Source organism: Thamnophis sirtalis, unplaced genomic scaffold, assembly GCF_051295495.1.
Source record: "Thamnophis sirtalis isolate CommonGarterSnake01/CBP01778 unplaced genomic scaffold, rThaSir2_p1.2 scaffold_6, whole genome shotgun sequence".
Lineage (NCBI taxonomy): Eukaryota > Metazoa > Chordata > Lepidosauria > Squamata > Natricidae > Thamnophis > Thamnophis sirtalis.
In genome coordinates, this window is record NW_028261386.1 from 97,840,358 (window position 1) to 97,854,585 (window position 14,228).

General features: G+C 33.1%; 1 protein-coding gene across 2 annotated transcripts in view; it reads right to left on the reverse strand.

Annotated features, from left to right (window-relative positions):
• Window positions 1-2,867: 2,867 nt before the first annotated feature.
• RNF217 (ring finger protein 217) overlaps window positions 2,868-14,228 on the reverse strand; it is a 48,279-nt gene continuing 36,918 nt past the window's right edge. The window contains exons 5-6 of one of the 2 annotated variants that reach the window (XM_014065339.2): window positions 10,706-10,777; window positions 2,868-8,097 (exon numbers count right to left, since the gene is read on the reverse strand). In XM_014065339.2, the coding sequence (XP_013920814.2) occupies window positions 8,018-8,097; window positions 10,706-10,777 (152 nt within the window). In that variant the 3' untranslated portion in view covers window positions 2,868-8,017. Of the gene's footprint in view, window positions 8,098-10,692; window positions 10,778-14,228 lie in introns of both variants that reach the window. The other variant, XM_014065340.2, reaches the window with a different exon arrangement.

Genomic DNA, 14,228 nt, shown 5'->3' on the forward strand with positions numbered 1-14,228 from the left:
CAATGAAACAGGCATCAAATCAGGCATTTGTTTTAAAATGTTTATTAGGCTAACATTGCTATGAAAGTTAGTGTGCAATTTTAAAAAAACCACTATATCTCTGCATATAAATATCCATATATTGCATGCCCAATATACAGTTTTTAGATCAAATTAATACAGTCTGTACATATTTATTGTGATTGTTTTTTTCCTCATCTTAAGCACAAATAGTCATGAGATCAATGGAAAACAAAAACAAAAGTATTCTTTATGCTTCCGACAATTAATCAGCTGTTACTGATAACACTAGTTACTGGATTTGCTTACACCATAAATAGCATTCAGTTTTCAAAACAGAAAATGAAAGACACGATTGTAACTGAACAATCAGTTCAGTTTATGGTAGCCAATTTTTTTTTAAAGTTAAACCTTCACTTTGTGTTGGAAAGTCCTGTCCAGCAGGACATACATTAGCAGGACATACATTAGCAGGACATACATTAGCAGGAGAATACTTTCCTTTTGATGCACAGTCTGTTTAATTAAGGTATGGTCTACATTCATCAGGACATGTTTATTTCAATACATGTAGTACATACGCAAAGAAACTGTAGAGGCCATTTTGAAATCAAAAGGCACTTGCTTAGAACAATATAAAACATTTTAGATGTAGCTTCAACAGACATGAACAGGAATTAATAGCCACTGGCATTCTAATGTAAATGTTCAGAAATATACTGGGAAAATATTGCCTCAAATTTGTTAGTGAAATACATTACAAAGCTGTAACACATTTGAGCCTAGAAAATATATTATTTCTTAATATGCTAAATCTGTATCTAAAATATTATAGATGAATCATTGTCATAAAAGTTGAATGGCTATTATCCATTGATAACAGCACAAATCTCTAAATGGAAACCCCCTGTAAAGAAGCAGTTTGATAATATGCTGGGGACAAGTAATAATTATTTTGTTTATGTTCTGACCTCTGTATTTAAAAAGCATTACATGTTATTGGAAAAAAATTCTTGGACCAAATGGAACTTCAGCCTCAGCCATCAAGTTCGTAAATAAAAATAGGATGACATAGGCAAAGATTAATTTCAATAAATACAAATATAGTACATTCCTCTAGTACTTAGTGAATTTGCAAACTCTAGATCTTGGATTATGAATAATTATCATGCTTCAGAAGGACAAGTTTTTTTTCATGTAAACCTACTATGAAAAAGTAATTGGTATAGTGGAATCATGGGTGGCAATGATGCTGAAAAGGCCAGTGCAATTCTACAATTTCATTTCTCATTTTATGAAGCATTTTCTCCATTAACTGGCATAATGGAAGATTATACAATGCACGCTATATTATTGGTAAGTTGCTTACTTTTAAAACTTCCATGCAAAGAAGTGATTTTATGCTAAAAGTGAGAGTTGTTTAACTTGGATTAACAGGATATAACAAGGAATAGGAAGATTAACACTTATCAAATTTACTTTTGTTCATGTTCTTCATTATTATGAAAATACAGATGGAATATTTTGAGTTTTCAGGAGAGATACCAGCCATAGGAACAATTTCATATGGAAGTCTCAAATTTAAGATAATTGAAATTTATGGGATCAAATAAAACATCTTACTGAATATTTAAACATGAATATACACAGCACCACATTATTCAGAAGATGGAAAGGAATAAACCTGCGCTCTTAGGATGAAAAATATTTTTAAGCAAAATGTGGGTATACCTCCTTTTTTAAAGTCTATCTTCCGTCATCTAGTGGCACTTACCCATGCAGAAAAAAATGTAATATACAATTTATCATTTATCTATCATCTGTCTGTCTGTCTGTCTGTCTGTCTGTCTGTCTGTCTATCTATCTATCTATCTATCTATCTATCTATCTATCTATCTATCTATCTATCTATCTATCTATCATCTCTATTATCTCCCTACCAAACAGAGACACTCATACAAAGAGGGCTCATCCATTGGAAAAACACTTGTTTAATTATTATTATATTACCTTCTATTCATATTTTTTATCATAAGTTGTTCTTTTAGGAAAGAACAACTTATGAATAGGGGCCTTTAAAATTTCCAGGCAACGTAGCAGATTTTATACTTGAGACCCCAACATCTTGGCTCTGTGGAAAAATAGTGTGTTTTAAATCTCAGTACCTTGGTCACCTATTTCTCTCTCACACACACATAACAGGAAAAAAGGTTTATGTGTGTGTGTTCTGAGGTGATATGTTCTTATCCTAATGGGTTTTACTGAATAAATGTCACCTTTATTTTACCTCAAATTGCATTAAAGGTCAAGAAATCTCACTCAGGGTTGCAAAATCTCTGCTTAATATTCATTCTCCATGGTTTAAATCACTTTAATGGAACTCCTGAATGTCTCTAATAATCCCCAGTATTATTAAAAATGTTCTTCACATCCACTTCATACAGAAAACATGGGTTAGAGCAGTGTTTTTCAACCTTTTTTGTGCAAAGGCACACTTTTTTCATGAAAAAAATCACGAGGCACACCACCATTAGAAAATGTTAAAAAAATTTAACTCTGTGCCTATATTGACTATATATAATAATTTTTTCCCACGGCACACCTTACACTATGTCACGGCACACTAGTGTGCCGCGGCACAGTGGTTGAAAAACACTGGGTTAGAGGTTAAAAATTGCAGATGTATCCAGCTTTCCTCCCTCTTTCAGTAAAAATTGTATCGTATTCCTGAAAACTGATCCTGACATGAGAGATCCTTCCAGTTATTGGGAGCTACAGAATGGGCAGGAAAGATTAACTGCAACTAAATTAAAGTCTTTAACAAACTTTTATAGATGATTACAGAAAAAGAAAAATAGAGACATTGATTCTGAAACCAGAGGAGAACACAGGTTTTTTATTTTATTTTTACCATAGGAAGGGTACTGTTTCAGATTTACTGTGTGTCAATTAGTCCACCACTTCCTTTCATAAATAATCTTTATGATTTTTATAATCAAATAAAGTCTATTACAGCACAAAAGTACATATAGGTCCAAATGTAATGTTAACACATACTAGGTTGTTTAAATAAATCAAAACAAACAAACCACCTTGCCTTCTCACATAGTCAGGATTTCATATGCAACTTATTTGGAAATGTTATACAAACAGAGAAGCTATGAAGTTAGCACATAACATTGGCAATGCATTAAAAAGATTGTGGATGCCACACGGGAAAAAAGACATATTTACTCTTTTGTCCTTGAAACTTCTGTATATGACTGCAAGTGTAAATTAATGTTCTGTGTACTCAGTAATAATTAGTACTCTACAGTTTTCAAAATTCTGTATTCAGATCCTATTGCCATACAAAATACATCTCAGAGAAGCAAATGGGTAAAGCAACAACTTACACAGTTGACATCTCTTGATGGGAAATGAAGTGATCTCCTCCCATGAGATAGAGTTGATCAGTACTATCAGATCTGATGCCACAGAATTATTATGCGTGTCATGGAGAGTTTCCTTCTCTAGCATATTTGCTAATACTAAGACACATTCAGAAAGACAACACAATTATAGAAGCCCTTTAAAGGCATAAATCAGCACTGCTGGAGGGAAGTATAAATGGATGATGTATTGTCATAGATTAACGTCAGCAAAACAAAATGTGTTCAATAATTCATCTGCTTTTTTCAATATGTCAGATCCATCAAATTGTAGTGCAGCTTTCTCTATTTTTAACAAAAACTTTGAATGCCATCATCTTTAGAAAAAAAAACAGGCAAGCATCAATATAGATTATCAATCATCACGCCACCTAAAGCAAAATCATATTTCTTATAATTTGCTGAAAGCTGTACCAGAAAGGCAGTAGTGTTACATGACTACATCTTATTTTTTTTAATCTATTCATTACTTTGATATAGACAACACATTAAATGAATAATTCTAAAGAAAGTGCTTTAGAAATATAGAACTGTAGCCAATATGTAGCCAAGAACAGCACTGTATTATGATTATGATTTTTATAAGGTAACTTCGTTTACTGAAAATGTCCAAACATACCACAATAGTTTGTATAATCAGAGAAAGCCTATTTGCTGAAACCAAACACAAGGCAAATATCAAAAGGAGCCAGAATATTAGTGATTTCTCCATTAAGATGAAATCCACATGCAATTTAGTATTTTATTTTAAATGCAAATACAATTCTATTTGGCAAATATATATATTAAAAAGCACTGGATAATCTAATTTCCTGGGGTTGACATATTTAGTTATACAGCAATCAGGACCTTAGAATAAATACTTGAGTGGCACAATATCATTCAAGCTTTTCTATTTTTCACTGTCAAACTAAAAAAGAATTATATCCTAAAAAGGAAACTTTTAAATAATTTAAATATTTCAAGTCTTTTGATTTGATAAAGTCACATTATATAAATAAAAATATTAAAGATGACTTCCTTACTATAAATAAGGAAAGACTGGAGACATTGGGAACAAAAGTAATTTAAACTGGAGTAACTTTTCTCAGAAAAGCACCAAAGAACAAGCCAGAAATTGTGAAAGAGAAACACAATATTTATAATAGTCAAAAAACATTTCAGAAAAATACAATTTTCTCCCAGAAGCAATCCATAATTATTCAATGATTATTAAACTGAACATGTTCACAGATACGTAGTTAAGGCTAACTAAAGTACAATTTGCAAAGATTAATCTTTAATAAACACTTTATAGAAAGCAGCTAATGCATGTTTTTTAAATGGGATAGTATAAATTCATTTTGGGGTGAATTTACTAAAGGATTTGACTGAAATATTTCTTCAAGCAGTATGTTTAGTGTTAAAAGTTAAGAATTAAAATGGGAATAAAGCTTCAATTTTAAATTTCTTACAGGCATAAGTAGCATACATATTTGTGTCTTTTGTTTATTTTAATATATCAACTTTTTCAATACTATCCAATTTATATCCAAGATGCCATTTTTAAAAAAAAGGAAAACAGACATGCATATTATCCAGCAAAATTAATCCACTTTTGGATTCAACGTTCGGCTTCCATAAATGAGATTATCTTATATGGTCCCAAATGTGCAACATGAATGAAAAAGACTGCAGCAGTTCATAAGGGTCCACTCTGATTGTTCAAATGCAGAATTTGTACGCAAAATCACTGATTGTTATCTCTATCAAGACCTGATGGTATTCTAGCCAAATGGGTTAGCTGATAAGCATTTATTTTTGCACATAATTTTCTCTTAAATATGAAGCTTTCTAGACAAAATCCAAGGATTACTATATAAATAGTATGTTTCACAAGGATAAAAGAAGGGGGAAAATATGGAAGCATTGCAGGAAAAGATAATTCTTAAATCAAATGGAAGCCTCAGCATTCCTTTAATGTATTCCGCACTATAAACATCAAATCCAATCATAACGTGGATGTCTGAATGTTAGTAATACAAAAATGTTTTCAAAAAAGCATCTGATATTATAAGGAAGGACTAAAATCCCTGAGTAAATCAAAGACAATAGATACGTTTGGCCTGAGAAAACAATTATTTGGGATTAAGTATACAATCTTTTAAAAAAAAGTTTCTTAAGGCAACATTCAACTTTGAGAAACACAATAAAAGAAAAACATATTAAGCTAAAAACATTAATGATATATAGTTGAATGCAGATTTGTGTTAACAGCGGACCCATTGAAATCAAATTATCTAAAGTAGTTCTAACTAATTTAAAGGCCGTTAATTTCAACAGATCTAATCTTATTTTTTAATAAATAAAAATTATGTTAAAATGCAATGTCTCCCAAAATCAGTTTAATTTTAATGGATGAAAAGGCAGCAGTAAATTTGGGTATTATTTGGAATTAATAGAAAATGACTGATGCAAAACATAATTTAAAGTGAAAATATTTAACAAATTAGAGTCATTAGTTTACTTCAACAATGAATATAGATTATATATTACAGTTGATTTTATATCAATCAACAAACTGCTCTACTTAAGAAGTTTTGCTAAAATGTGACATGTTCCCTTCCTGTACAATGCATGGAGCCTATTAGCATTAGTATAACCTGAATTCAAGAACAAACAATTTGCAAAATAGCCATTTTCAATAATACTGTCTTACTTTTTTAAGGATCTCCAATAGTGAAAGAAGCATTAACACCTCAGACTGAATCATCCTGTCTGTAGAATGCAAATGGAAGTCTCAACACTGACTCATAGAAATGGAAAAGGTGATTTGGCCTCTCTCACCCAAGCCAAACAGACACAGAGAGGGGGGGGGACAGAGAGAGAGAGAAAGAAAGAGGGAGGGAGGGAGATTGCACTTGAGCTGCAGATCTTCAATGAGTGAAAGATACTTCCTCTCACTGTAGAACTACTTCAGTGACTTAAAGGACACTTTTAAAATTCAGTTCCTAAGGACTAACTGCATACCATGTTCCCCTTTTCCCCAACATTCTCTTCTATATTACCCTGGACAAAACAAAACAAAAACTTTTAAAAAATATCCTTGATTTTAATTCCTAAACCTGTTAGCCTATTATCATTTTTAAATTTTAAATCCAATCAATGGTTATTATTTTAAAAGCAAACCAACAAGAAAAACAAAAGGTTATTTGGCTAACTACTCTTGAAGTCAAACAAATGTACAATTCGATTTTACTGTAACAGCTTTTAAGAAACTTAGAATTTTACTGGGAATCAATTTAATCTCTTATATTTGGTATGTGTATATGGGTCAATTTAGTTATATAATAACCTACTTTATGACACTTGGTGAACACCAGAGAACTGTAGAGAAGCATTAGCATGCTGAGTCCATACAAAAACAGAGATTTCACCTGGTAGTCATGATCCTTCCCAACTTTTAGGGATGAATCATGATATGGCAGACTAATCAATAAGGTCCACATTTTCTCTTCACCATTATGAAGAACCAGACCAACTGGCACTGAGTTTTAATTGGCCTTATATTAAGAACCTTTTTCTGGAACTATAGACATTCCTAGATGTTCCTAGGGAAGAACTGGAAACATAGTTTTAGACAAACTGATACAGTTTGGTGGAAATGTAATATATGTTGATTTCTTCAGAGCAAAGTATTACTATAATGGACTGAAGAACACTGAAGAACTATCTGAAGGAAGATTATTTCATTTCCTAGCTCTTCAAAACATTTTTATTTCTGTGGCATACTAGGTTATGATCATGCTACTGTCTTGTGGTGTGGATATGTATGGCAACGCTTGCATTGCATCAGACACTACAGAACAATCATAAAGAGCAGGTTTTTGTCTTTCTCTAAGTCAGACACAGTGAATTGCTTATACAATTCAAAACACTATAAATGGATGACATTATCTCCCAAACATCCAAGCTAATTTTTCCAACTTTTTAAACAGTAGTAAAGTATGAGATATTGATGCTGGTCTAATCATTTCTTATTTCTATTCTGCATATCTGTCAACAGCTAATAATATGGTTCATTATTAGGTAAAAAAAATCACATCTAAGACAATTATTGCATTCAGCACCAAATGGATCCAATCATCATACTGTTGATGACCACAGTAATCATTTAAAGTAACACTTTTAATCAACTGCCAGCATGAAACCAAACTCTGAAGTCACCTTCACTCAAATTGTTTCTGCAAAAGTTCCAGAATTATTGTCAATAACTAGGGAAAATGTTGCTGAATTATATACTCCTTTCATGAGCTCATCAGTAGATAGGCATTTACAGTGCAGATATAAGTGTTCAAGAAAGAAGAGCTGAACAAAATCTTAGGCAGTTGGGTTGGGAGTTAAAAAAAAAACAACTTCTGAGGCCCCAGGTCTGAGCAGAATTCTGGCTTGTCTTTAGTAGTGTACAGTGCAATAGGAATATGGCAGATGGCCCCTAATCTCTGCCAGAGCTGTGATATCAAGATAGTTAACCAACACACTATTGCTGTGTTGCTGTTATTTTGCATAAGCCTTGCAGAATCAGCTCCATTCAGATTCACAACTCCTCACTCGTACCAGGGCATTTCAGTTTGTGGTCTTTTCTTCTTCTTTTTACAAAGGCAATAGATGGGGAATACAAATAAACCTATTAAAAACAAGAGGAATCATTGCATTTTAAACATATGCCCACAGTATCACTGTACAGAAAATTATGAACTGGAATAAACGTTTTATGGTAAAGTCAAGCAAAATTCAATAGCAGTGCATATAACTTGTTATTCTCCAGTATTTTCATATGACTCATATGACTAGACTCAAATTATCTGGACATATTATGTGAATACACAGCTCTCTGGAAAAGGCTCTGATGATGGGAAAAGTAAAAGGAAGGAGAAGATGATGACAAGGTGGCATGGCAGGGTGAATGGACTCAATTATAGGGGCAATGAGTACACCATTGGGAGACTTGAAAAAACAAGTTATGGATAGATCATCATTGAGAAAATCTATCAAAGTGATCGGCTAGGAACCATGATTGATGCCACAAAATAAGAAAATGCTTGCTTCAGAGTACTGAATTTTAGAGCAACGTTCTTTATTCAGATTTCTATCACTCTTCTTTCAAGAGCTCACGGTCATTATACAGCACATTTTCCTGCAAAGTCTTCCCAAAACCACAAGTGACTTAAACTGGACAGCCTAAAATCATCCAGTGGGTATATACATGGCTGAAGGGAACATAGATTTGTGAAAGCATGAATAAAAATGATAATTCCAAAATAGCAACAAAAATGCAATACTAAAAGTAATTACATTATAAAATATAAATATTATAACATTATAAAAATAAAAAGTTGGAAAATGAAACCATTTTTCAAGTCTTTGTCATAGACCTAATTCAAGATTAGGACATCTTTTTTCAACTTCAGCATATTTAAATTTAAAGAGCTGAAAAAATAAAATGAAATTTCTGGATTTTTGCAATGTATGTTGTGTGTTGGCGAACCTTTTCAGCACTGAGTGCCAAAACAGGAGCATGAGTGTGTGCAGTGCTGGAAACCGGAAGAGCAGCTGCCTGGTGTGTATGCCCACGCCTGAAACTGGAACAGCAGCTTTTTTTCACACATGCATGCATGCTAGAAATTGGAAGATCATCTTCCCAGTGTGCACATGCGCATCAGGAGGCTGCTTTTCCAATTTCTGGTGCTCCTGTGCACGTGAACACGAACTGGCTGGCGCTCCGGAACCCGGAGTAGCAATGGGTGATAGGTCATTTACCCAGAGAGATAGCTGTGTGCCACTTCCAACACGTGTGCCATAGGTTCATCATCACAGATATAGACAACTAATACCTTTAATCTGTCTAAGAATAGTATTTGTTAACAAAGATAGTTAGAAATGAATAATATTGATATTTGCAAACAATTTGTAAACATTTCAGAAATTTTACTCTTGGAGTGGCATTTGCAACTGTACTAGTAATTAACTGAATGCCACTGTGGAAATTATGCAAATGAAGGCATTTGAAGGCAGTTAATAAGCAAGGTATTGCCTATATACCTAAACTTAGATAAATTTACAGAATGTACCAAAAAAATCACTCAACTTCGCCCCCATTACTGAAGATATCTTTTTTAAAGTTTTGTCTTGGGAAATCTAGCAATATCCTTTTTAAATACATGAAGTGCAAGGCTTTTTTAAAACAGTGTAACAATCAGATTTTACTTTATCTGGGATCTCTGACATGGCATCTGGAGGTGAAATTTATCCACAGATTACCATTAACACCTACCATTCCCTCAGTTTTATCTTAAAATAAAAACAATCTATAGAGAGAACAAAACTGTTGTGCTTCAAAGTGAAGTGCCATCTTCCAGCATCATCTTTATTTCCAAGAAAGTAAAAATGATTAGGGAAAGTACTTTCTCTGGAAGTATGCCCATCTACTCAGAAAATGAATACAAATCAGAGCAATAGGCTTTATTGGCATGATAGGTAGATTCTGAAATGGGGTAATAGCATGCGTGGTAACCACTGTGGGTGGACAAAGCCACCATTTCATTTCAAGATTTATAAGGCTGCCCAACTCAAGACAGTGTGACTCTAACATACAACATCCATAACAGGTTCTCATAATTCCAAACATATCTACTCACTGTGACTTAGCTTCTGATATTCAGAAGAGAATTTTACAATGTGCTGTTCGCTAGTGTTTTCAATGATTCCTGCTGAATTTATTTATTCTAACTTGTGACTTTTCTAAAATTTACGGTACTTTCATATAATGATAGGAAGAAGATAGCAGTTTCAACTAAATCTATTGGGAAACGGAGTAAAGGTACGTTGCAAGAGGAAGAAGAATCAGAAAAACAGTCATTATCTACCTATACCACTGAAATGTTACACTGGACCAGAATTCATGAAAACCTAATGTAATCTAGATGAATACAATCAGTGTTAAAATGGAATTATGTGAACTGTTACTTGCAAATATTAAATATAATCAATACCTGTCTTCCAAATGTGCAGTTACTGAATTGTAGGATGTTATTTATAGGTTATTTATCTATAAATAGATACGGTTGAATTTCAGGGGATAGAAAGTGTGTTAATTGTGCTTTTAATTGAGTTTCCAGATCTCAATGTCAGATATCTCTGAAATCTTTCGTTTTCCCCCATTTATAATTTCTTTGAATTTGATATGTTCCAGAGTTTGAAAATTATGTAATTCAAAACATACCTTTTTCTCTTACCTATTAGAACAACTACAGCTCCTACTACCAGTCCCAAAACCAGTATTGCTGGTGCAATAAGTAACTTCCCACCTGAAAAATATAATTTTTTTACAGATTGTGAGATATTTCAAACCATGCTATTTTAATTTCTGCTGGGAATAAATTAATAAAAATAAATGAACAAACATTAAAAATTTAAGGAATATGCATACCATTCACTTACATGAGAAAATGCTAAATTGTTTTCCCTTTTGTGAAAGCAATTATAGTATATACCCCTTAGTGAAAAAAATTTATGCAATTTATGGGCCATCCAACTCCAAAGGCTGGCAATCGCTGCTTCATAAATCTAACTGCAGTTGCACACAAGTAAGTGAATAACTAGATTATGGGGATAAAATTGAACATCCCTTATCTTCTCAATGGAAACTACCCTTTTTCTAGGATTAAATTTCATAATTACTCATAACATCAAAAACCACACTATTAATTCAACATGGTTTCTTTTCTCTCTGAAGAAAAGAGGCTAAGAGGGTAAAAGTGCCAATCAGAATCGACTTCATTTTTTCTAAAGAGTACCGTATTTTTTAGACTATAAGATGGTGTATAAAGTACACCAAGATTTCAAAGAGGTAAGTAATAAAAAAAAAGTTTTTTCCTTCCCTTAGCCCCCAGCAGCAATCTGCAGGTTTCAGCAGGACTGGGGCAAGGCAAAAAAGCCTCAGTTTTTCGCAAAAAATGGGATGCAGGAATGGGGCTTCAGGAGGCCCCATTTGGTGTAAAGATGCACCAACATTTCCATGCTTTTTGGCGGGGGGAGGGGTGCGTCTTTTACTCCGAAAAATATGGTAGTTTAGAAACACAGTATGTATGAAATAGATGATCATTAGCACCTGTTTGTTATAATTGGTTAATCATATGCCTGACTCCAGCCCTACAAAATCCTTGACTTTGTGCAAGTGTAAGAATTGATGCTATTTTAAAGGCAAAGGGTGGTCACACCAAATATTGATTCATTTACCTTCCATTTTGTTAATCAATAAAAATAAACTATTAACACTTCTGTTTCAGAAAGCATTGTTAATTTATAGGATTTTTGCACAACTGTCTAACACTGTTGCGCAGTACTGTACACCCAAGATATTTGCACTTTGCAGAACAAATCTATTGCCTGTCAAATATGACCTGCGCATATTTATTCCAGGTATGAGTCAAAAATTAAACACTGATTTCAAGGAACCACATTCAAATAATTGAGCAAGTCACTGGCAGCTGTTATTAGTTTTTTTTATTAACACATGGTCATAAATTTCAGCATTCTAACTGAATTTTAGTATATTAACTCATATTTTAAAAATGTGGTGTTTCTCTTCCACCGTTTATTATTGTTTTTACAATACAAGTGTATGCCCTTAATTCTAAATAATTCCAATGAAATTGCAAACATAACTTCATGTATTACTAGTATCTTTAATGCAGTTACAAAGTAAATTTAGCTACCATATTAAAGTTCTACAAATTTATTAATGGATTCCATCTCTCTCTCTCTCCCTCCCCACTCCCCTCACAGCTTTCATACATAATCATATGGGTTCGTGGTTGTATGATCTCTCTGGAATCCACTATTGTAATATTACTGTTAAAAATAGCCCCACCTCTATTAGTCTTTTACTGCAAACGGAAGCCTTGCAACATTTTTCACGGTGACACATTTATCCTTGTACAAAGTAAGGTCAGCCCACATCTTGGCATTCAACCAAGAATTGGCTGTTCTAGAAAGTTTTGGGAGATTGATGATATGGACCCTGCCCTTGCAGTAGGCAATTGCTGCTGTAGGACTCTTCCTCAATGGCTAGAACAGAGGTGAGTAATTACTTTTCCCATTGGTCCACATGAGAAACTGGGGCTGCCAGCGCCTTGCCCTACTCAGATGGTCAATCTGTGACCATTTGTGGGCTGGATGTGGCCCATGGGTTGTAAAAAGAACAGATCTGGACTAGCAAATTAACTGCTACTAGGGTCCGGCAGTCTTTATTTTGTTTCCCCCTCTTAATTCTTCAATTTTACTTTTCTATTATGGGACATCAGTCAGAGCTTGACCACAAGAGTTTGTGCAATAAATGAACACGCTAGTGTTTTAATTATCTGATTTTAATGAATATTCTCAAGTACAATATTGTACTTCTCAATGTTAAAATTATAAACTTACAATGGAACTGTCTGAAGGTGTATGAGTTAAAAAAATAAGAGGGCAGTTTTTGCATGTTCAAATGACTCTAAGTATAGAGGTAAAAGTTTATAAATTAGAACAGAAATTTTAAACATCTATAAACATCTACTCCAATTGCTAGCTATGGCCTAAATTTCCAACATCACATCCACAATTCTATCATGGTGCCTCTCTTGGTGATAGCCAAGTTTCACTTGATTTACTAATTTATTTTACATCCATTTAATTGAAAAATAATAATTGGTGGAAAGTTGGCATATTATTACAAAAGTACCAGCTTCAGGCAGAAATGCAGGCTATTGGCTCTGCATAGATCACAGAAATATTCTTAAAAAATAAAAAAACACCGAGTTTTATATGAAAATATGTACAAGTACAAGTTTATTGTTTAAATCTATTGATGAGACACAGAATATAAATTAGCCAGATAAAAGAGGAACATAGTACAGATAAAAGAGGAACATAGAACATAGTACAGCCATAGTGAGTTATTTTGAAAGAGGAAAGAATCACAGTTGGTGAAATGTAAACTAATTCTTTATATAATATAGATCAATCTTTTCTTTTTCTTTCTCCTTTTATATATAAGATGTAAATAGAATTTTAAAATATGTCCATATGAGGTGTGGAAGCAAAATATCACCCCTTCTACCTTTTGCAATGCTTAATTTTGGATAAGAGGTTTACTCCATTTCTATTGATAATGACAGCTTTGTATTTTTTTTTAAAAAAAGCTTAAGCTTACATGGCAAAAAGTTTGATGACATTTAGCATGCTGACATGTCTCCCAACATTTATCTTAAATGCTCATTGCTATTTTAAATATTCACTGATGTTCTGCTACATGCTGTCCTATAATTGACTGCATTCCATTTCATTTCAATTGTTTTATGTAAAAAGTTATTATCTTTTCTTTCCTGGGATCCTGTAGGGCAGACACTGTGTTGTAGAAAAAGCAGACAGCGCCACTCTTGTTAAGCAAACAAGCCAGCAGACAGCACAGACTATAGACAAAAGTACAGTAGGCAACAAAGAACAAAGCTGTTAAGAGATAAACTTCCCCCAATGGCTATTCAGAGACTGCATTCCATCTATTGTAACATAAATGCCCAGGTCTTATAACATATTATAACATATTATCCAATTGGTAAGTAGTGCAAGTCAGTTTGTATTGTATATATGTAAATAGACAATAAAATACACTATTTTCTGAATCATTGTCATCTGATTATGTGAGACAGATGCATCGATTGTTGTTAAAGAAGATGCAATACAATCCTTTTTTTACAGAATTTTTGATAAAGGAATAAA